The 24,971-nt window shown below is 34.2% G+C and overlaps 1 protein-coding gene across 3 annotated transcripts in view; it reads left to right on the forward strand.

The window, feature by feature from the left end:
- The window catches only part of ADGB (androglobin), a 161,213-nt gene that overhangs the window by 113,934 nt on the left and 22,308 nt on the right, over positions 1-24,971 (forward strand). For all 3 annotated transcript variants that reach the window (XM_077896299.1, XM_077896293.1, XM_077896289.1), the window contains exons 25-29: positions 387-540; positions 4,183-4,370; positions 9,484-9,668; positions 17,478-17,677; positions 19,233-19,344. In XM_077896299.1, the coding sequence (XP_077752425.1) occupies positions 387-540; positions 4,183-4,370; positions 9,484-9,668; positions 17,478-17,677; positions 19,233-19,344 (839 nt within the window). The remainder of the gene's footprint in view (positions 1-386; positions 541-4,182; positions 4,371-9,483; positions 9,669-17,477; positions 17,678-19,232; positions 19,345-24,971) is intronic.

Below are 24,971 nucleotides of genomic sequence, written 5' to 3' on the forward strand. Positions count from 1 at the left end.
AGATGAGATATTACAGAAATTTTATCCATGTTTATTTAACTAAAATATGAAAAATGTGAAGTTAATTAGCATTTTTATGAGTATGATAAACATAGTCCATTGATGTGCTATCAGTATAGAAAGAAATCATTTAATTTCGAAGCAATATCATATTAGGTGACAGTCACAAATTATTATAAAATGGAATTTCTTAAAGGCTTTACATTTACATAGCAAAAGAGTATATTCAAAAAAAACAAAAGAGTATATTCATGATTAAAAAAAAACAACATGTATGCTTTGTAGTTATTTGTAACTTTAAACTTACTTTTTTATTTCTTGCATTAAACCTAATTTCAAACTTTCTGATTCATGCTAAGAGAAAGTTCATGCTTTTGTAATTACAGAGAAACATTTTTGGTTCCTCAAGATATGATTTTGGTTCCCAAAGTATATACTACACTTCCGGTCTGCATGCTTCACATTGTTAATAATGACACAATGGAACAAGTGCCAAAAGTGTTCCAAAAAGTGGTGCCTTATCATTATACCAAGAATAAGGTAGGTACAAATTTTATTCTTTCCATATGATAGAATGGCAGCGAGAACCCAGCACCTTATAAGACTCCAGGAGAAGATAGAACAGATGTGCTTTTTCAACCTACTTATGAGAGGAGTAAAGTCCTGGTCTTTTTCTACAAAAGTCCATTTATTTGACAGCCCAAGGTATTTAATGTGAGTGCTAGAATATTCACCTCTCAGCTCTCTTTTTTCTTTTCTCCAAAGAGGAATATGACAAAAAGAAAGCACTGGAAATTCTTAGTAAAATCAGAAAGTCATAGAAACCCTTAAAACGGGGATCCCTGGGTGGCGCAGTGGTTTAGCACCTGCCTTTGGCCCAGGGCGCTATCCTGGAGACCCGGGATCGAATCCCAGGTCGGGCTCCCTGCATGGAGCCTGCTTCTCCCTCTGCCTGTGTCTCTGCCTCTCTCTCTCTCTCTCTCTCTCTCTCTCTCTGTGACTATCATAAATAAATAAATAAAATCTTAAAAAATAAAAGATTAAAAAAAAAAAAAAAGAAACCCTTAAAACGGAAATGGAGGTAAAGGGCTCAGTGAGTCCTATTCTTCGACCAATCGATCGGTTGTTTCAGTTTCCCACTGGGTTTTATTACATCCCTAAGTATTTCAAAAGATTGTGATTACATCACCACTCACCGCGCCTCAGCCCGTCTTTTCTAGGCTACACAAATTTCTTACAAAGCACTTGGCATATTATTCCTACTGCATGATAGACCCTGATTTCTAGTGATCCCACTCAAATTATGTTGCCTCTCTATTAGAATCTCATCCTTGTGTTTGGGGGGTATTTCCTCTAAGAGGGAAGCATGACCAAAGACAGTATGCACCTCCACTGCAAACTGGGAGATTTGTTTTAGCTCTAATCTTTCATTCTTTACCTATATAGCTTTGAATCTTTTCATTTTTCTCTTTGAGCTATGGTTGTAATTGACATTCAAAGTTCATTTAAGCCCATGATCCTGTGCATTATTGTGCACAAATTAAGACATACCTATCTAATGAATACTGGTTTATAGGGATGAAGGATAGATTTTTAAAAATATAACTTCATAAAAAACTGAATAACTCTTTTGAGTTGTTTTAGAGATTAAAAAAATGAAATTAAAAAAATTTTTAAGACTTGGAAAAGTTTTGGGGCACCTGGGTGGCTCAATCTATTAAGCATCTGCCTTTGGCTCAGGTCATGATCCCAGGGTCTTAGGATGGGCACCCTGCTCAGTGGGGAGCCTTCTTTTCCCTCTCCCTCTGCCTGCTGCTTTCTCTGCTTATACTCTCTCTCTCTCTCAAGTAAATAAATAAAATCTTAAAAAAAAACAACACTTGGAAGGGTTTTAATATTTCATTGCAAATCTTAGGAGCAATAGATGAGAGCAGTTTTAGGTTCACAGCAAAACTGAGAGGAAAGTACAGAGATTTCCCACATATGTCCTGCCCCCACATGTGCACAGCTACCCCCAGTATTGACACATCCCACCAGAGTGGCACATTTACAACGCTGATCATCCTACATTGTGTCCATCATAATCCCCCAAAGTTCATAGTTTATATTATGGTTCACTGTTCATGTTGAATATTCTATGGGTTTGGACAAATGTAAAATGACATGTATCCACTCTCATGGCATCATAAAGAGTCTTTTCACAGCCCTAAAAATCCTCTGTGATCCACATATGTATTCCCCTTCCCCCAACCCCTACCTATCCCTTATCTTTTTTCTGTCTCCATAGTTTTGTCTTTTCCAGAATGAAGTAAAGTTGGAATCATATAGTATGTAATCTTTTCAGATTGGCTTCTTTCACTCAAAAACATGCATTTAAGATTTTCTCGTATCTTTGTATGGTTTAATAGCTCATTTCTTTTTAATAATAATGTTCCACTCTCTGCTTGTATCAAAGTTGGTCTACTTATTCCTGTACTGAAGGACATACTGGTTGCTTCTAAGTTATGGTAATTATGAACAAAACACCTACAAACATCTGTGGACAGGTGTGGACATAAGTTTTTCACTCTCCTGGGTAAATACCGAGGAGCAGTATTGCTGGCCTGTATAATAAGAATATGTGTAGTTTTATAAGAAACTGCCACAGTATCCTTCGAAGTGTCTGTACCACTTTTAATTCCCACTAGGAATGAATAAGAGTTCCTGTTGCTCTATATCCTCACCAGCATTTGGCATTTCAGTGTTAATGGATCTGGGCTCTTCTAATAGGAGTGTAGTAGTATCCCATGCTTGTTTTGGTTTCTCTGATAATAGTCCATGTGGAGCATCTTTTTTGTATGTTTATTTGCCATCTGTATATCTTCTTTGGTAAGATGTCTCTTAAAATTTTTTAATCAGGTTGCTTGTTTTCTTATTGTTGAGTTATAAGAGTTTTTGCATATATCTTATATGTGTCTTTTGCAAATATTTAAATATTATGTTACTATTACTCAAGAGTCTTGAAGTTGTGTAGAATAGTCAGGTCTCTCTTAAAACCCTATCACCTGTTTAGCTTTAGAATTTCACTTACCAATATCCATCTACCATTTTATAAGTCTTTTTTTTCCCCTCTCAAACTTATTCTCTGAGCCTAGACAAATACACAGTTATATAATTTTATTTGCTTCTTAATGCATTAGTACCACAAACTCAAAAAATAATGAAAATAGCAATTATACTTTATAAGTAGAAATACTTTAGCATATATGATTTATCTTCCTTTATTTCCTTGCTCCAAACATAATGTCAAAGGGTCCTTATTGGTACTGCAATTCTCATCTCATTGTGGGTATTATAATTCTGGGTTATATCTGTAGATTTTTATTGCAATGTATTGAATTTGTTCTGTCTTATGTATTTCTAATTTTTGTTTCTGAAAATCTAAACACATCAGAGAGCTTCCTTTGCATTAGAATCAACTGGAATACAAATTATATTTTTCTTCCTTATTAGAAGTGTCTGGAATTATAAACTCAGAATTACTTTGAACTTTTGTATCTCGTTACGATATCATGCTCTTGCTTCACTGACATTTTAGCCAGCTGGATATCCAATTATGTAGAACCAAGTTATTATCCAGTATGATGTTATCCCAGGTTTCTTAGCTGCTTGTTTTCTCCAACCTAAAGAGCTTACCTCCATACTCATATCTGGGTTCCCTGGAACCAGATCTGTTGTTAACTTGATAGCTTTTTCCATCAATTGTCATCCCAAGGGAATTACATTTCCATAAATGTTTCTGCTTTTCTCATCTTGTATTGAAAAAAACAGGGACATCAGGTAGGAAGTTATTGGGCTTCTCTGAGGTGATGCAATGATAAAAATCTGCCTTAGGAAGCATTAGAAGAATTGGAAAAAACATACCAATCATCTATCAGAGTTACGCACTTTGTGTTATAGCTTAAGAAACACACAAACAAAAATGTTAGAGTGACTCATTTTCTCTAAAAACACGTAAGATTCACTTTCTAAGAGGAATTTCAAAATGTAATGCTGATGATTTTTATTTATCAAGAGATATTGGGATCTTTACAAATATAAACATAATAAAGCATTTTAATTTAGTACTATGAAGTCATATGTTGTACCTTTGAGAGAACACTAACAGTATGACTTACTTCTGTCTAATTCTCTTTCCTCTAGAAAGGCTACACATTTGTAGCTGAAGCATTTACTGGTGACACATATGTACCATCCTCACGATGGAAACTGCGCCTCATTGGTTCCTATAATCCACTCCCATGCCTATCTCGAGAGTCTCCATCTAATACCTTCACCATAAAGGAAATCAGAGATTACTACATACCCAATGATAAGAACATTTTATTCAGGTATAAGTTATGACAGAAAGGGAATGCTCAAAATTGGCATTTTTTGCCAGCAGATGGGTGCTGACAGTTTGTCCTTCAGTGACAATGGCTACAGAGGTTGGGCCTCTAGATACACACAGGGCTTGACCACAGTTAACTGTTAATATAGAAGTATATTGGGCAGCCCCGGATGGCTCGGCGGTTTAGCACAGCCTGCAGCCCAGGGCGTGATCCTGGAGACCGGGGATCAAGCCCCATGTCAGGCTCCCTGCATGGAGCCTGCTTCTCTCTCTGCCTGTGTCTCTGCCTCTCTCTCTCTCTGTGTGTCTCTCATGAATAAATGGATAAAATCTTTAAAAAAAAATATATGGAGGAAAAGGTCATCCGTAATCAAACAATCTAGAAAACAATCCTCTTAGTATCCTGTTGTATTTTCTTAGCGTGTTTTTTTCCTAGTTATAGCCTCACATTATTAAAATCATAATATAATTAAAGTTTTAATCTGTCCTTATTTTTAAGATTTTATTTATTTATTCATGAGAGAGAGAGAGAGAGAGAGGCAGAGGCATAGGCAGAGGGAGAAACAGGCTCCATGCAGGGAGCCCGACGTGGGACTCGATCCCGGGTCTCTAGGATCACGCCCTGGGCTGAAGGTGGTGCCAAACCGCTAAGCCACCCAGGCTGCCCAATCTGACCTTTTTGCTTACATTTTAGTGTACGCATTTCCTAGTGCCATTAAGACATTTTGTGAACTCTTGTTCAAGATTACATAGTAATCATTTGTAGGAAAATATTTGTTACACATTTTCCATTTCTACTTTTTCTATAGTATTAACAGAGATGTGATGGGCATATTTTATTGTAAATATTAAATTCTTGATTATTGTCTAAATATTTATTATTTTAAAGAGATTATATGTTTTAAAGATCCCATATGCACTAGTAAATTTGTTTTCTTTTTTTTTAAGATTTTTTTTAAATTTATTTATTCATGAGAGGCAGAGACACAGGCAGAGACACAGGCAGAGGGAGAAGCAGGCTCCATGCAGGAGCATGATGTGGAACTCGATCCCGGGTCTCCAGGATCACACCCTGAGTGGAAGGCAGGCGCTAAACCACTGAGCCGCCCAGGGATCCCCATAAATTTGTTTTCTAAAGAAACACCTAAGTCTATTTGACAATACATGAACAAATATAATTTATTGTATTCTGGTTAATTTTCCCCTCTAATTCCTATTTATTTGGAATAGGGATAAATAAATAAATTTTATTATTTATTTATTTATTTATTTTAAAGATTTTATTTATTTATTCATGAGAGACAGAGAAACAGGCAGAGACATAGGCAGAGGGAGAAGCAGGCTCCCCTTAGGGAGCCCATTGTGGGACTCAATCCCAGGACCCTGGGATCAGGACCTGAGCTGAAGGCAGATTTCAACCACTGAGCCACCCAGGTGCCCCTATTTGTATTTTAAAACTTTTTAAAAAATATTTTATTTATTTATTCATGAGAGACACACAGAGAAAGGCAGAGAAAGAAGCGGGCTCCTCACAGGGAGCCCGATGTGGGACTCGATCACAGATTCTGGGATCACGCCCTGAGCTGAAGGCAGACACTCAACTGCTGAGCCACCCAGGCATCCTCAAAACTTTTTTTTTTCTTTTTAAAAACATGCATACATTTTTCTAATGTAAAATAATCAGTAGCAAAATTAAATTACAGAACAATAGATGTAGTATATCCCAAACATATGTTTTGTTTTTATATTTGTTTCTATATTTTATATGTAGGTAAAAGCTTAGAGAAAATACTGAAAGAAAACTTTTGAACTGGGGGTAGTAGAAGGGACAGAAAATTTTCTTTTTAATCTCTCTGCTTCTTGGCATATATCTGCACTTTGGCTGTTAACAAAGAAAAGGGAAAAAAGGGAAGAAGTAGAAAGGATACATAACGCCAATTAAAAATAACAATTGTGATAAGGTATTTTAACTACTCTGATAGGAAGCCACTGTATCACACTGCAGGGCCACTGCTAATAGATTAATGAGTGATATTTAACCTAATTACTAAATTAGTGCTAGAAGCTGGTCCTAAAACTGTCAATCTAAGTGTTTGGGTGGGGGTAGGGGGTGAAGAGGGAACTGCTTCATGAACATATGTGGAAGTTCAGAAATTAAGGAGTGTATGACCTTTTCAGGGAACTGAATACATTTGTTTGCAAATTGAGGTTCTAGGGGGCTATGGCAAACAGTAAGGTCAGAGAGGTAGGCAGAGCCCTTTCCTGAAGGGCCTCATAAGGCAAGAGATTTAGATTTTATCTGAGAGAAAAATATGCTCTGAGGAGTTTTAAGAGAAATGGCCATAATAGACTTGCATTAAGACATTATGCCTGCAAAGCTTGAATTGAAAAAAAAAATTTTTTTTAAATATAATTCCTAAGAGCAGAAAAGTTGTTATAATCATATTATTGTGAAATTATATGTAATCATAAATGGTACAGAATATGGAAGGAAAAAAAACAACTGCATTCAAAAAAAAAAAATACCTCACTCAAAAGACTGCAGTGTGTTGAATGGATGAAGGGCAGCATAGCTGGAGACAGAGAAACCAGTCAGGGAGAAGCTTTGAAATAACCCAGGTGTATGTTGACGGCAACCTGAAGCAGGTCAGTGGATTAGTTCACTAGGGCTGCCATACATGAAGTCCCACAAACTGGCAAAGCAGGAGGCTTCAACAATTGAAATCAATGTTCTCACAGTCTCACAGTTTGGGATGCCAGAAGATCAAAATCAAAGTGTCAACAGGGATGGTGCCTACTGAGGGCTGTGAGGACAAGCTATTCCATCTTTCTCCTAGCTTCTGGGGGTTTTTGGTAATCCTTGGTGTTCTTTGACTTATAGACTTATCATCATGACTTTTGTATTCATCTTCACCTGGTATTCTCCTTGTGTCTCTGTTTCTGAATTTCCTGTCTCTTAAGGATATCTACCAGTTATATTGGATTAGGCACCCCCCCCCCCCATGACCTCATCAATGACTTGATTCCCTTGGAAAGACCCTGTCTCCTAGAAAGGTGACATTGTGAGGTATTGCAGCTACTCCAGGGCTCCAACATAGCTTTTATGGAGTTACACAACTGAACCATAATAGGCAGTGACAGTGAATCTGAAGAGAAAAAGGGTTTTGAGATACTGAGAAAAGTCAAATTGACAGTCCTGGTTGGTTGGGACTCCTGGGGACTAACGGGGGATCAGTTGATCAACAAGTGTCATTTACTTAGTGGTGACAAGAAGAAAACCCATTTTCAGATTGAGCATTAGGAAGACAATTAGTTCATTTTTATTTATTTTTTATTTTATTATTTATTTATTTATTCATTTATTCATGAAAGACACACAGAGAGAGAGAGAGGCAGAGACATAGGCAGAAGGAGAAGGAGGCTCCATGCAGGAAGCCAGTCGTGGGACTCGATTCTGGGACTCTGGGATCACGCCCTGACCAAAGGCAGACGCTCAACCACTGAACCACCCAGGCATCCCAATTAGTTCATTTTTTAAATGTTAATTATTGGTAAGTCAGTGAACTGTCCAAGTGGTATTGCATAAGGAATTGGGCTAGAGACACAAATTTGGGAACCATTATTCTGTCTCTGCCCATGGAAATGCCCAGGAGAGTTTGCACCATGACAGTCAGACTTCAGACAGAATATTAAGATTCTCTGACACAGAAATGTCAATGGGAGAGAAGGTTAAAAAAGAAAAAAAAAAAAAAAAAAAAAAAAAAAACAGCTCCGAAATAGAAGGTACAGAAGTTGTTACAGTTATAGGAAAAGAGTTTTTGCAGAAGAGGGAAATGAGGGTTGACTCAACCTTGTCAAATTCTCCTAAGAAGTCAAGAAAGATGAGAACAGAAGTTTCTATAGGGTGGTGACAAGCTGCTGGAAGCTGGCAATAACAAGGTTAGCACTTCAGCTCACAGAGTAGAGTGCTGTGAGCCAATAGGAAGAGATGAAGTTGTGGATAATGGCAATCAACAATTCTCCCTAGATGCCAAGCTGGGAAGGAGTGAAAAAATTAGCAGAGGCTGAACCACAGTGTTGGTCAAAGGTTTTTTTTTTTTTTTTTTTTGGCTTGTTTTGCTTTGATTTTTTTGTTAAAAGGTGGGGTGAGACCTGCGCTTGTACAAAAACCAATGACAAGGAGGGATAAAGAAGGCGAGATTTAAGATACAGGAGAAAAACAAAACTCAGAAAACAAATTTCTAGAGAAATTGAAAGTTTTTAAGGTCCTGAGCATTTCTGAGGATTCACCTAAACTAGGAAAAAGAACACCCCAAAAATAAAAAGCCAAACCAAACCAAACCTCTCCGGTTTAATCAAGGAAGGGATTGGGATGGTGTTCTATTGCCTACTGCACATTTTGTTGTTTTGTAAAAAAATTCCCAACCTGTATGGTAAAGATTGAGAATATAGGTGGTGGGTACTAATTTTGATTTCTCTGTATTTTTATGAATCAAAAAAAACTCTGGTAAACAGTGGAACTTTGAAGGATGTTGCCAGTTGTTCAACTGCAGAGGAGGTTATGATGGAGAGGTTTGGTGTGTCAGTAGTTTGCAGATCTATCATATGCAAACTTTTATTTTTTTATTTTATTTTATTTAAAAAAATTTTTTTATTTATTTATGATAGTCACACAGAGAGAGGGAGAGGCAGAGACACAGGCAGAGGGAGAAGCAGGCTCCATGCACCAGGAGCCCGACGTGGGATTCGATCCTGGGTCTCCAGGATCGCGCCCTGGGCCAAAGGCAGGCGCCAAACCACTGCGCCACCCAGGGATCCCTGCAAACTTTTAAAACATGGTTTTATAAGTGTTTATCATATCTAAAGAAAAGTTATATTTCCTGCTTGGGATCTGATGATAATAAATATCCTATACCTGTTTCATTTGACCATAGCATATTGAGATATTTTGTCAAAGTCTGTAATAGTAATAACGTTTCCAGGATTTGGGTCAATTTTACACACTGGTTTTACTTTTAGATTATCATATCATATCAGTAAATTATCCAGTTTCCTTTACTGACTTGAAGAAAAGATCAATAAATTACTTATAAGTAAAATGTTTTTCTTTATAGGTATTCCATTAAAGTTGCTTTGCCACATCCTGTTACAGTACAGGTACGCACATCCAAACCAGATGCATTCATCAAGCTACAGATCTTAGAAAATGAGGAAACTATTGTCAGCTCCATTGGCAAAGGCCAAGCTATAATCCCAGCAATTAACTTCTTGGGGAGTGAAAAAGTTGTGAGCTCCCAGTGTGAGTACGCCTTTTGCCTCTTTAAATTTGTTGTTTAGATCCAGAAATTGATATTTATGTTTACGTTACTGATTTTAAAATGTTCTATTTAAGATAAAATAGCAAACAAACATTTAAATCTATAGAAATTGGTATTATAGTAAAATATTTTTAAAAACTATTGCATTTGTGTGTCAAATTAGTCTCTGAAAGAAGATTGTTATAATTCTACTTTAAATATTTTATTACATGAGCTTTCTTAGAATTCTGAAAAAGATATAACATTTTTTATTATTTTGAAAGAATTTTTCAGTTTTTTTAATCCCTAATTCATTATTTTTAGAAAATATTAAAATTAACAGAATCTTTGAAGTCATGACTTTCAATGTAATAGTCACAATAATTATTAAATAATAAAGTAAAATTGTTTCTGAAGTAATGGAAAACAGAGATACTGAGATACATATCCAGTTATTTTAGTAAAGATTCTGACCATAAAAACAATACGTTGCCCAATGTAGAAAATTTTGAAACAGAAAATTATAAACAAGAGAACAGAAAATCCCTTATGCTTTTCCTGAATCCTGCCATTGTGTTTTTTAAAATAATCGATTATATCTTTTAAAGATTTATTTATATAGTTTTGAGAGAGAGAGAGAGCGCACATGTGAGCGCATATCTGGTGGGGGTAGGGCTGGAGGGAAAGGGAGAGAGAATCTCAAGCAGACTCCCCACTGAGCACAGAGCCCTACACGGGTCTTAATCTCACAACCCTAAGATCATGACCTGAGCTGAAATCAAGAGTCAGATGCTTAAGTGAATGAGCCAACCCGGTGCCCCTAAATAATTGATTATATCTTATAGTTAACCTTTGCATAATAATTTGTAGCCAGCATCCTTCCTGAATTCTCATTCCCAATAGTGCTTGCACTGATTAAGTGTATAAGCAAATTACTAAAAATAACTTTATAGCTATGTTCTGTCCAACACTTGTATGTTTCCTTTTTTTTTTTTTTCTTTTTTCTCTTTTTTTAGAATAGATGCACCCAAAGCAGGGCTCTCTTTACTTTTTCCTATTAAGCTTGGAAACAATGTGTGAGTTGTCATTGCAGCCCAAGGATATTCCCTTCCAATATGAATAAGAATTTGGAGGACCAGAGAATTAAAGACCTCATGCTGTGATGGCACAAACATATTGCTTTAGGCACAGGAAAATGGGAAATGTACTATGTTACATTAGTAAGACTGAGCTTGAGTAAAATTGCAAGTTAAGCAATTCTGTTGATCCTGTCTCCTTTTCTCCCATTATTTGCCCTTCAGCCCTGAATATACCCAGGGTTGTTTCCCCGACTCAATTCACAGTACTACGGGTGGTTTTTCATTCAAATCTATCTGCAATCCATTTATCTTTTCCCTCTGATATCTTAAGACCCCTCAGAGTACTGTTAAATTTTGCTAGTCTGAATGATGTTCTTACTCTTTAAATTGGCTTTGTTTTCTTCATTCTAATCCAGTCTACACAGATTTTATAGCGTGCTTCATGCAAGGATGCATTAATTCCAAAACGTTAACAGGCACTTATGTACAACTGTCCTATGGTATTTGTGGTCTTATGTTTTTCTCTTTATATAACTAGTTAACCCCAACATTCTTCTCCAAATCCTTTGATTCAAATTAGTAGAGTCAAAAACTTTTCATAGTTTGTCACTTAGGTTATCATCATTTCACTTGAAAAATTACTATTTCCAAGAGACTTATGGATAAACATTTAAATAATTTTAAAGAAAGGGACAGAAACAGAGTAGAAGGATGATTGGAACAGAATTCAGAAATCCAAAATTATCAGCCATTATCCAAGATTGCTCTTCTTTTATAAAATATTTCTATTTTCACATTTGTATTCCTAGATGACTTTCAATACAATTTTTTTTGAATTCCCTTCAAACTATGTAAAAATCTATCATTTTTCCTTCTGATTGCCTTGACTATGTAGATAAATTTAAGGAGAAATGACATCTTTATAATATTGAATTTATATGCAAGTAAAGGCCATTTCTTTAAATTTATTCATGACTTTTTGTATGTTTCACAGAATAGATTTTAAAATTTCTCCATAGATATTGGTAAAGTTATTACTGTGAATTAGATTATTTCTTTATTTAGATTTCAAACAGGAGCCATCCTGTTTTAAAGGGATGCTATTAAGTTGTATGTAGGAATTATGTAAGTAGACATTGAAATTCCTTTTTCTTTCTAAATATTTTTCAGTTTCTTCTCTTGGAAACATATTAATTTGTGAATTCTTTACAACTTGTATTTCTGGCATACCCCCACCAGAAGAACATGCAAAAAAAAATGTATGTGTGTGTGTGCACGTTATATTTGTAGTAGAATAGGATATAGCAGACTATAACATTTATTCTGTAAGCAGACATTCTATTGTACTAAAGAATAAACTCTACTGCAACAATGTAGAAGGCTCTGAAGTGACCCAGTAACAAAATCTTAAATATAGGCCTCTTCAGGTTTTGCTTTATCTCATGGGAATTTTAAAGAATGCCAATATATTTCATATAATTTTCAGGAATAAAATCTTATAACAGTGCTCATACTGTAGGGTTAATATCAAATTTATAATTTTCTACATATTTTACAATCTAAGAAATTGAGTCTTTGAGGAAGTGCAATGGACTAGGGATAGTAAAATATTTTATTTGATATGGATGTATAAGGCTCCATTTTATTGATCTACCATTATTAATGTAATCAGTCTCCTACTGATAGTGATTTCTGACAACTTTAATTTTATATTTACACAAAGAATGCTGAGTTGTTTTGTTTAAACCTGTGTATAGAATTTTCTGAACATGTATAGGCATATATATCGGATAAATGCTTAGATGTAGAGCTATGAGGTCAAAGGGTACATACAGTTTAATTTTGGTATATATTGTCAAATTGCCCTCCACTAAGTTTGTGTAACCTTACCTTATTTTATCCTTTATTTTTATATATCATATTTTTGACTTGTCAGTCTGACTGCTAAAAATATTAATTTATATTATACTTAGAGTTAGTGAAGTTCAAGCATGTATGTTTTTATATATCTTATTTCTTTCTTTTGTATTTTCTTTGTAAATTTTTCTGTGTGCTACGCCTGTTTTTCTATTGGAATTAGCTAGGGTTTTTTTCTGATTGATTTGTAGAGTTTCATATATTAAGGAAAATTTTCCCTTTTTTTGATATGTGGTTGAATGAATGGGTTGAATGAAGGATTTAATGGCTGAAGGAAGTAATGAATAAATTACTTCTCAAAGGTAGAAATGTTGTATCATTCATTCTTAACTTTTAATCAAAGTGTAATTTACATAGAGCAAAAAGTGCAAATCTAATTTGATGAATTTTGGTCAGTGCATACACTAGTGTGACCCACATCTCTAACAATATGTAGACATTTTTATTACTCACAAAGATCTCTCAAGGCCGTTTCTATTCAATTCCTCCAGTCTCCAAAGAGGTAACCACTGTTCACATTTTCATCAGAGTAGGCTAATTTTACCTGTTTAGAACTTCATGAAACCATATAAGTTCTCTTTTGGCAGTGGTAATCTTTAGCTCAGGGTAATGTTTTTAAGATACATTCCTGTTGTTGCCACTGTATTTCTTTTTATATTATGGAGTACTTTGTAGAAGTATTATTATTAAATACTTTTCATTTGTTTTCATTTTTCTTGAATCAATACCCAGGAGTTGAATTAATGTGCCCTGGCTTGACATATGTATATTTTATCTTTTTTTAACTTGGCAAAAAAATTAATCAAAAGGACTATATCATTTTATACTACCATCAGCAAAGTATAGGAGTTCTGGCTTCTCCATATTTTTGCCAACATTTTTGTTAATGTTTTTATTTTAATCATTTTGGTGGGTATGTAGTGCTATTTCTTCGTGGTTTAAATTTGTTGACTAATGATGTTGAGCCTATTGGTCATACATGTGCTTTTTGACTATACATATACCATAATGAAGTATCTAATCATTCCAGCCATATATTTTTTAAAGATTTTATTTATTCATGAGAAACACACAGAGAGAGAGAGAGAGAGAGAGAGAGAGAGAGAGAGAGAGGCAGAGACACAGGCAGAGGGAGAGGCAGGCTCCATGCAGGGAGCCTGACAAGGGTCTCCATCCTGGGTCTCCAGGATCAGGCCCTGGGCTGAAGGCAGCGCTAAACCGCTGAGCCACCCAGGCTGCCCTCCAGCCATATTTTTAATGGGTTGTCTTTTTTTTTTATATATTCTGGATATGAATCTTTATCAAATATATACTTTAAAAATATGATCTCTTATCTTTTCATTTCCTTAGCAATGAAAGGTTTTAATTTTAATGAAGTCAGTCATCATTTAGAAAATATTACTAGTGCAGTTTGTGTTTTATCTAAGAAATCTTTCTTAATCCAAGGTCATGAATATTGTGTCATATTTTATTCTATAATAATCTTTCCACCTATGTTTAATTTATTGACTCATTTCAAATATTGGTATATAATGAAGGTAGAGGATCAAGGGTTTTTTTTATTCCCGTATGGACATCCAGTTGTTCTAGCACTATAGGTTGGAAGGACATTATTTTATACATTGAATTCCCTTGACATTTTTATCAAAACTCAATTGAATATGTATGCATGGGTCTATTTTGGAACTTTATTTTGATCAATTGATATTCAATCAATCAATATTCACTCTTAGTCCAACACCACATTTTCTTAAAAATTGTAGCTTTAGATTTTGATTGGGATTGTGTTGAACTTGGGGAGAATTGGCATCTTAACAAAATGAATTTGCTGGTCCCACGAACATAGTATCTCTCTAAACCTATTTTAGTCTTTAATTTCTCTCTCAACTCTGTTTTATACATACAATGTACAGATTTTACAATATTTATTAAATTCATACCTAAATATTTTGTTTTTATAGTATTGCCATGTAGGACTAAGAATACATGTGCTTTAGATCACTTGATATCTGTATTAATTTCCTAGTGTTGTTGTAACAAATTACTCAACCTGGGTGGCTTAAACCAACACAAATTCATTCCCTTACGGTTCTGGAAGTCAAAGTCCAAAATAAAGGTGTTGTCAAGGCCACATTGCCCTCAAAGTTTCTACAAGAGAATCTTTCCTTACCTCTTCCAGTTTTTGGTGGCTCTTGGCGTTTTTTGGCTTGTGATTGCACACTTTTGGCAATCCCTGCCTCTGTCTCCACATAGCCTTCTTCTTTCTATGTGACTCTGTGTTATCTCCTTTTCACACCCATCATTAGATTTAGGGCCTATGCTCTTCCAGGCTGATCTCATCTCAGGATTCTTACCTTTTTTTAAAAAAAAAAACAAAACTTTTTTTTTATTGGAAGTCAATTTGCCAACATATAGCATAACACACCTAGTGCTCATCCCACCAAGTGCCCTCCTCATTGCCCATCACCCAGTCACCCCAACCCCCTCACTTCCCCTTCCATTACTCCTTGTTCATTTCCAAGAGTTAGGTGTCTCTCATGTTTTGTCACCCTCACTGATATTTTCACTCATTTTCTCTCCTTTCCCTTTATTCCCTTTCACTAATTTTTATATTCCCCAAATGAATGAGACCATATAATGTTTGTCCTTTTTCCGATTGACTTATTTCACTCAGCATAATACCCTTCAGGGCCCTCCCTGTCGAAGCAAATAGTGGGAATTTGTCATTTTTAATGGCTGAGTAATATTCCATTGTATACATATACAACATCTTCTTTATCAGGATCTTTACCTTAATCATAGCCTCAAATACCTTCTGTCAAATAAGTTCACATTCTGGATAGGCCTATCTTCTTGAAGGTATCATTATTCTACTCATTATAATATAATAATATTATATTATTATTATATAATAATATAATATAATACCAGGGGCAGTTAGCCTCTGTTCATTTTTTTTTCACTGTCCACTTCTATTTAGATCATTTTGATTACTTATCTTCAAGTTTACAAATATTTTCTTCTGACATGACTATGTGTTTTTAAAGTCCATCTAGGAATGTGTCATTCCAGGTATAGTCCAACCCTAAATTTTGTTTGATTCTCTATTTCGTTTTTCTGTTAATATTCACCATTTATTCTTCCCTTATGTTGATCTTTTCTCTTAAATCCTTAAACATGTTTCTAATAGCTATTTTAAAGTTTTTGTTTGCTAAAGTTTTTTTGTTGGTTTTGTTTTAGTACTAACTCCAACATCTGTGTCAGCCATACCATTATATCTATTGACTTTTTTCTCAAATTATGTTCCTGTTTTTGACTTCTTCACATCATACTGATTGTGTGCTGCACATCATACATGCTACATTGTTGAGTTAAGATTATGCTCTCTTCATTAAAAGAGTTTTAAATTTAAGTAGTTTATTGAGAGGTTAGCTTAATCCTCCCAAGACTTGGTTCTAAGTTTTCTTAAATTGGGTTTATTTTATTTTATTTATTTTTATTTATTTATGATAGTCACACAGAGAGAGAGAGAGAAAGGCAGAGACATAGGCAGAGGGAGAAGCAGGCTCCATGCACCGGGAGCCCAACGTGGGATTCGATCCCGGGTCTCCAGGATCGCGCCCTGGGCCAAAGGCAGGCGCCAAACCGCTGCGCCACCCAGGGATCCCTTAAATTGGGTTTAGAGCTTCCATTACTCTAGGGTTCATTGTAGTACCCTTAAAGAGTAGCCTTTCTTGAGTCTCAACTGATGCCCTGTGTATTCAATTTTCCTTACTTTGGCAGGATTTCAATGTCTCTCAACACTGTGCAAACTTCAGAATCACTAAGCTCATTATCTCCTAGGTGTTGTCTGCCAGGCACCATTAGATATTTGTATAAATGAAGTTTACAATTAAGTTAAAGACCCAAGTCTTTATTTTATTTATAAGCCCTATGCTTATTTCTGGGCTCCTTTGTGGCTCAGATACCTGCCCTCTTGTACCTTGCCTCACAAATTTTAGTGGCCTCAGGAGCCTCAAATTACAATCTTGCTTCCTGAGCCTGACAACATTGTTGTGCACTGTTTGGACTCTACTTCTCTGTGCCACAGTCGAGAAATCTACAGGCAGAAATCTACAGAAGTGGAGAGATCTTTTTGTATGTTTTATTTCTTTCAAGGATTACAGCTCTGAGTTGTATATTATTTAATGACTGAAAACAGTTACTCATAAATTTTGTCTAATTTTATTTTTTTCATGGTTTTGAGTAAATTCAATGCCCATTATTTTGTCCTGCCAAGAACTGGAGTTTCTCTGTGTCATTTCCTTATGTTATCTCAATATATGTTTAATCAATTAATGACATTCAGCACATTTCTCTTTTTATCCCTCCAAATGGTACTTTTATTATCTTTTAGTTACAAAAGAATGAATATAAAAATTAAAAATAAAATAGGAGTTTTACATAAGTGTAATAACACACACATACATAGTGTATTAAACACTGAAGAAGCTAGGGTATATGGTATTAGTTTAGTGTCACTCAAATGACACAAAATGAATGAAAAATTATTGAATTTTTATATATTCTTTCAGCAGTCAGTGGTTGCTCAGAATATGCATTGCTCTCTGCAAATGACATGCTATTATAGTAAATTTCTTTAAGACCAGAATATCTCCCAAAAGCCAGGAATATTGCTTTTTATCTCATTAAAATCAAACAAATTGACCCGTTCCTTTGAATGTCTTATGAAAGGATACACCTAAATAACACAGTTGATCATAACTATGCAATTCACACAATTTAACTGAAGTCTAATATTTTTCCCCTATTCAGCTAGCAAGCAAATTCTTTTAATGCATGCTGCATCCAAGAAAGAGCAAGAATTGTACATTAAGAAGAAATCTACCCAGGGAAGTCAGAAATCCTATAAGGGTAGACCTGCAAGTATAGTAGTAGACACTGGTCAGCCTCTTTTGGACGAGGAAATTATCAATGTGCCCATCACAGAAGAAACTGTTAGCACTCCACAGCAGGTATATTTGTGTTTAAGAGAATCCTTTAATGAATGGTATTACTCCTAAAAATTCAACAAAAATAACAATGATTCTTTTCCTAAAATTTGTCAATGTATATGATACTTTCTATCTGCAATGCCACCAGTGTATATCGGAATCAAGGGATTGAACATCGTTTAACAGTTTCTCTTTGCCAAGATGTTAAAATATATGGCAAGTTTAATGTGTACACTAGCCGTATAATGTAGATGTAAATATCATACATGAGTTATAAGGCTCTATAATTATGAAAAAGATAACATATTAATAAAAACTAATTTGCATATACCGTAAGTTTAAAAATATATATGTACATATAAAATAAGGGACAATTCATGTAATTTCAAGTAACAGAGAAAAAACAAAATGTATCCAGAAATAAAACAAGCAAAAATTAATAAAAATAAAAAGCCAAAAGTTAATCCTAATATGACTGATGACAATAAGTACAATTATTGTCATTAATTAGTTAATTAATAAGTGAATTATTGATCAATGAAAAGAATAAAAAACTAATGTTAGATTAAAAATTAAGATCCAATGATAACTACCCTAAAAGCGACACTTTTAAACAAAATGACACAGAAAACTTAAAGTTGGAATGAGAAAACTGTGATGATATATTAATCTCAGTGCATAGAATTCATGAAGGATATTGTGTAAAAATAAAAGGAAGAATATAACAAGTAAATATGACCATAACTTACATATAGCATAGCCCAGCTGTCCAGAGTCAATGAATAAAAAGCAAAAACTGTTTAGAACTACAGAGAAAAATAAAGTTAGTTAATATTGAAGACTTTAATACACAACTCTCAGAAACCAAAAGATCAAGCTGAAAAAATACGTATGATCACTAGGCTTGAAAAATTTAAGTATAAGCTTGATTCTTTAGATATTTTTATAGAATATTTCACCTAATAGCGAATATACTTTTTCATACACACATAGGAAGCCTCAATAAAAACCAAACTATATTATACTGATGTCATCTGAACAGAGTGCAGTAATATAGAAATTAAATAACAGCCTAAAATCCCATAAATGTGTAAGCAAAATAAAATATGCTGAATAAGTTTTAGTTACAGAGAGCATCAAAAAAAATTATGAATACAAAGAACTCAGTAACAACTAAAAGATACAAATCAAAATTTGTAACCACATCTAAAGTAGCTTTCAGAATTCACTTTCAAATTAATTCATCAGGAAGCACAAATGATTAAAAACAAGCTAAGCAATTGAAGCAAAAAGTTAGAAAAAGAGCAAAAGAATAACTCACAAAAAAAGAAGAAAAAATCTTTAAACATGGATGCAAAAATTTAAATATTAGCCTATATAATGGCAGGTGTTGGTGGGGATGTGAGGACAAGTTTTGTAGACAATATGATCTTGCAAAATTTTGGAGAACTGTGATAGTATTCAATCAAATTATGAATATGTGATCCAGAAAATTATGCATTTATTGTGTGTTTATTAGGCATATACTATGTTTATTCTTTTTGTTTGTGCTTAAACATTGCATTTTATTTCACAGGTCAACAAATATATCATACAGTGTTTGGTATTGTATAACAGTTGGCCTCTTACTGAAAGTCAGCTGACATTTGTTCAAGCACTAAAAGAATTGGAGAAAAGTGATAGCAAAGGTATGTCACCCTAAATGTTAGTCACATACTTTATATTTCATATAAAGTATTTACTAGTAAATTAATCATGTTATTAATTTTTAATAAAACATTATTGCTTAAAATTTGCATTTCATATCTAGTGGCATTTTCTGTTTTGTTAACTGATTATGTTTCAAAATCTTTGCTGCTTCGCTATAAGAACTAAAAATAAATGATTGTTTGGGCCTTGTTTAAACTTTCTTTGTGCAGTTAGTAAAAATTACTTGATGATTATCTAAGAAGCGTACAGAAGACTTTTCTGTTATAAATGATATTTGTGTAAGTTGTTGAGATAGTATAATTCTTGAAGATTAGTTCTTAAAATATTTAATAGAAAGATAATCTCCAAGTGAGAGGATTCAAGTTTATTTTTTCAAATATAAACTACTCTCAATATTCCTGAGTAGGAAATTTGATGCATTAGAAAAAGAAGATCTCAAAGTAGACCCATGCAGGTCAAACCCAGGTTGTTCAAGAGTCCACAGTAGTTCTCACTAGCACATAATACCATTGAGGACAGGGAGTTCTGTGGAGTCTTGCCTGTTTAATCTTGCATTATCCATAGTGCAGACTGTGCACACAGTAATCACTCCAAATTTGTTGAATAAGTGAATGAAAGGATACATCTAAGCTACTCTTACTACTACTATTGCCCCTATTCACTGATTGTCAAAAAACCCTGTTCACACATTTGCTTGCTTATACTAAATGCATGAACCTGTTCATGTAAAGGCTTGATAAAGGTTTATCACCAAAATTAAGAGAAAATTATTATTATTGAACTAAATCTTTGTAAGAAGGGACAGATTCTATGGTGCAACATAAAAGCCAAAGAAAATATATGAAATTAAATGATACTGAGAGTCCCCATTTCCTTTGTCATGTATCTAGTGTGTGTCCATAGAACATGTGGCACTCTATGGGAATCTTAAACTTGTCTGCCTTCTCACTGCCCCTCTCTCACTGGGAAAGGGACTATGCTTCAGCCTCATTATGCATCTCTAGAACCAGATAGAAGTTGTTAGTAAATATCTAGTGAACAAATGCATGAACCTGCTGTGCCAGGAACAGCAAGAGTGTTTAAGTTCTAATAGCATCCTGGCCTGGTGTTTAGCATGGACACATGTAGAGAAAGTAGTGGCACCAGAGCCACTTTGTTACCACCTTTTTGCTATCCACATGTGTTTTGTGCTTAACCTGGAGCAAATTCTGGTGCTCAAAATTTGTTTCTTGAACCAGTAGCTGTGCCACAGGTTACTAATGATGTACATAAAATCCCAAAGGCAGACACCCTTTCATAATCCCCTAGGTAAATTCATAGAATATGAGTTTATCTGAAACATCTCTTCATTCTGCCTCTACCTCTCCTCCCAGAGGCAATAGTACCCCCACTGCCCAGTGCCACTGAGAATATCTGAAATAATCTTAAATACAGAGCAGATAAGACTTCAATATAAAATTCTTGTCTTCCAGAAAAGAACACAATGATAATATGAATAAATGGCATATGGAAGCTGAAAACTCCTTTAACTTAGTCATTATCTCCACTTTCTCTAGAGTACAAATCAAAGTCTCATAGTTTATACTATGCTAAAAAAATCTAGATATTTTTCTGGTATAAATCAATAGAAATCTGCTTGAAATAATGGGTGATGCAAATTACTGGGTGATTTTGTCTCACCCTCCTATAAAGATGTAGATAATATATAATATAGTAGATTATATATTTAATGCTAAAGATCCATGTGCCAATAAAATATTCATGATTATAAAAATAGGTCAAAATAATACAAAAATGGCACTATTTTGTGTGAGCATGTGTGTATGATGCGTGTTCAGCAAAGATAGCATTTTGTTTTTTGTTTTTTAAGGAAAATGTATAGTACTACTAGATTTTACATTACAGTTCTGGGTACCAGTGATTTTAATAGGTCAGAGACTGTGAATAAAATCCCAGGGGTTTTTTTTTGTTTGTTTGTTTTTGTTTGTTTTTTTGTCTGTGTGGGCTCTTTCATGAGTTGTCTGTAGCTCTTTATGCTTCTGATTTCTATATTATAATATTCTGTTATGCCTGTCTCAACAAGCTCAAAATAGTCATGCTACTGTTGTTTATAGCAATGATCAGTGTGAACTCAGATCCACATGACAGGGAATAAATAATCCCAGTTTAAATCATGAAAAGGAAACAACAGAAACAATCTTTCTAAATTCAATTGAGGATCTAGTTCATGGGGAACACCTGTTTCTGAATAATGTTCCAGCAAGATGGAAGAATGCACACTGAGAAAGGAGATAATTGTGAAAACATTTAAGCTGTTCAGGAAAGGTAGCAAGGACATTGAATAATGCTGTTAGAATAGTGAATGAGGTGCTTTCTTTCCAACTCTCCAAGGTGAACTTCTAACGTCTAAAAAGGTGCAAAGTATCTTCAAATACCCTCAAGTCTAGTGAAATGCAAGTTTTTAAGTTTCTGTGTATATTTTCTTCAATAATTAGAAATTTGTTCCCAATATACATAAATTGTGTGAATTATGTAAATTTATGTCAACTGGGGGATATTTGGAAAGAGAAGAAATGACACTTTAAAGTGGAGCTAAGGGGTGCCTCGGTGGCTCAGTCAGTTAAGTGTCTGCCTTCAACTCATTTCATGATCTCAGGGTCCTGGGATGGAGTCCCGTGTCAGGCTCCCTGCTCAGCAGGGAGTCTGCTTCTCCCTTTCCCTCCGCCCCCAACCCTGTTCCTACATGTGCTTTCTCTCTCAAATAAATAAATAAAATCTTGAAAAAAGAAACTTCAAAAAATAATAAAGTGGAGTTGGGGGAAGGGGTATGAAATAGTTTGTATGATTAAGTCCTGAAGAATACCAAGCAGGGGAAGTGAACCATTGCTTTGGAAATGACAATGGTGAGAAGAAGATCATGTCTCAGAAGATATACAGGAGACTGTTTTGACCTTCAGGGCTGGAGAGAGGCTAATGTCTGTCAGAGGAACATGAGGAACAGAGCAACCAGGAAAGCCCTATGCACATGTCTCACTATTCAAGGCCATTCTCCTTCTTGACCTTGGTCAGGAATGATGGGGAAGAAAGATTCAAAAATGTTTTTTTGTGCTAAGTTCACAGAAATTCTTTATTGTTAACATAAGGACTTCATCTGCTGTTAGACATTAGTGATCCTAAAATGTCACTACTCTTCAAAATTATATGAGTGTGTCAGAGAGCAAAAGTGGGTATACAAAGAAAAGAAAATGAAGAGTACATACTAATATGTTAAAGTGGTTATGTCTCATTTATATTTTTTAGTATCTAAAGATAAAATTTCAAATTTAAAATGTATAAATCAGAAGCTTTTACTATTTTAATCAAAGCAAATCAAGCCAAAAAGAATGTAATTGTTATTTTATAAGCAAAAAAAAAAAAAAAAAAAAACCACTGGAGAGATCTAGAAGTTTAGTTATTAAATTATGATCTTTTTAGTGCCATTATGTGCCTCTTACTGTGCTGTTTACTTTTCATATATGATCCTCAATTCTCATGAAAAAAATCTGAGAAGTAGTTAATGACCATCCTGATTTTACACATGAGAAAGTGAAGTTTGGATGCTGTAAGTAACTTGCCTATATTTACACAGATGGAAGCAGCAAAGATTTTCACCTAAGTTTGACTTATTCCAAAGCCCACAACCTTTCCACTATACCATTTTGTCCTTTAGAGACTTTCTAACTAGTAGTATTGACATAGTACTAATGGTGGTAGGGGTTGTACCTGCTAACATTTACATCAGAGGGTTTGTGAAGGCTTTATGTATATTGACCCCATGAATCCTCACATCAATCTATGAGGTAGATGCTGTAACTGTTATCATTTTGCATATGGGAACACTGAGGCAGAACACTCTGTTTAAGGAATATGCCCATGGTCACACAGCTAATTACAGGCATAGCTAGGATTTTGAATGGGAGTTGATTATCTAACAAAGGTTTTGGGATGGAAAAAGTAATATATGATAGTACCAATCCAGATCTTTATTGTGTCCTCAATAAACATCTTTATTTAGGGAACTATCTGTATTTCTTTATTAAACACACAAGTTTGCATAAAGGGTCTTCTCATGTTTTTTCTGAAGATCTTTTAGGTTTCTCAACTTCAAGTTGTCTAACATGGTTGCAGTTCCAATAAACAGACCAATATGACAAACTATCGTATTTCATATATTTTATATATATTAATAGATGTCAAACTCTAGAGGAAGTTAAAAAATTAGTATCTGAAATAAACACAGTAGTATAATTCATCAAATAGTATAATGTAAAGTATCCAGTTGGGTAATGATACAAAATTAGTAATATAAATTAAGCTATTTTAAAATTAGTATTTATTAGACTTATGGTGGTGATCGTTTTTGCAATATGCACAAATATCGAATCGTTACATTGTCTACCTGAAACTAATACAATATTATACATCAATTATGCCTCAATAAAAAAATAAAAAAAGAAGGAAGAGAAAAGGAATTACTAATAAATGGAGAAATACAGCATAGCACCTAGAATGCCTTAGGCTATCTGAAACTGGGTTATTTGTCACCTGAGACATTAGATAATAACTCCTATCTTTCAAGGTTGTTGTGAAGTTTCAAGATAATATGTGTAAAGTTCCTAGAATCTAGTCACCCTCAAAGAAATGGTATTCTCATTATTATGTACCCAACTAGAAAAGAGTTTTTCGGAATAATTGCATCTTCTTTTTTGACATCGCATTTGACAATTTTATGTGTGAATGAACAACTGCTAAAATTAAATTACATGTTGCCTTGTATCATACATTTGCTTCTGAAAGCAGCCACTAAATAAATTCAGAATTGAATTGTATTTCAAATGAACTAGGAAATTTTTTTCTATTTGAAAGCATATGTTGGTCAATCTTATGAAAGTTAAGAAGCTTTTGGATTCAGAATAATCTGTATCATGTTTATAAATGTGGATTTGTAGGCAGCCAGTTTGTTTAAATGAAAACATATCGATATGTCAACTTCTATGTGCCAGTTGTATTTATAGCTCAAGACCTATCAACTTCAATTTTTAAGGGTATGATGTATTTTAGAAAAATTGTTACTAATCTTTTCAATTTTTAGCTTACTTTTTCAATTGTAAGTGCTTTAGATCAAGAAGAAATTGATCAAGTGGCTTTTTTTTCATTAATATATTGGTGTTCTAATTTAAAATTTCATGTGCTTCCTAAATTCAATGGAAATATTGCCACATTTATTGATTTAAATTCAACATTCAAATTCTATGAGAAATAAGATATATAATTTTTTTCCAAAAATTCATAGCTTTATAACCCATGATAAAAAATATGGCCTGAAATATACCTATGTTCAACTTAGAATATTTATGTTATAAATTTTTAGGAAACTTGTCTTCTGGTTAACATGAGACAACAGTGCCACCTTTAGTATATTTCAATACATAAGTTTTAGTAGAAATTGCTTGCTGCGACAGGTGACTTTCTCTTAAGGAAGTACAAATTAGAGGATCTGGAGCAGGTAACACTTTGTGATATCATCTACCTTCATAAATAATTAGTTGTGTTGTTATTTGAAAGT

This window comes from Canis aureus, chromosome 1 (genome assembly GCF_053574225.1).
Source record: "Canis aureus isolate CA01 chromosome 1, VMU_Caureus_v.1.0, whole genome shotgun sequence".
NCBI classification, from domain to species: Eukaryota; Metazoa; Chordata; class Mammalia; order Carnivora; family Canidae; genus Canis; species Canis aureus.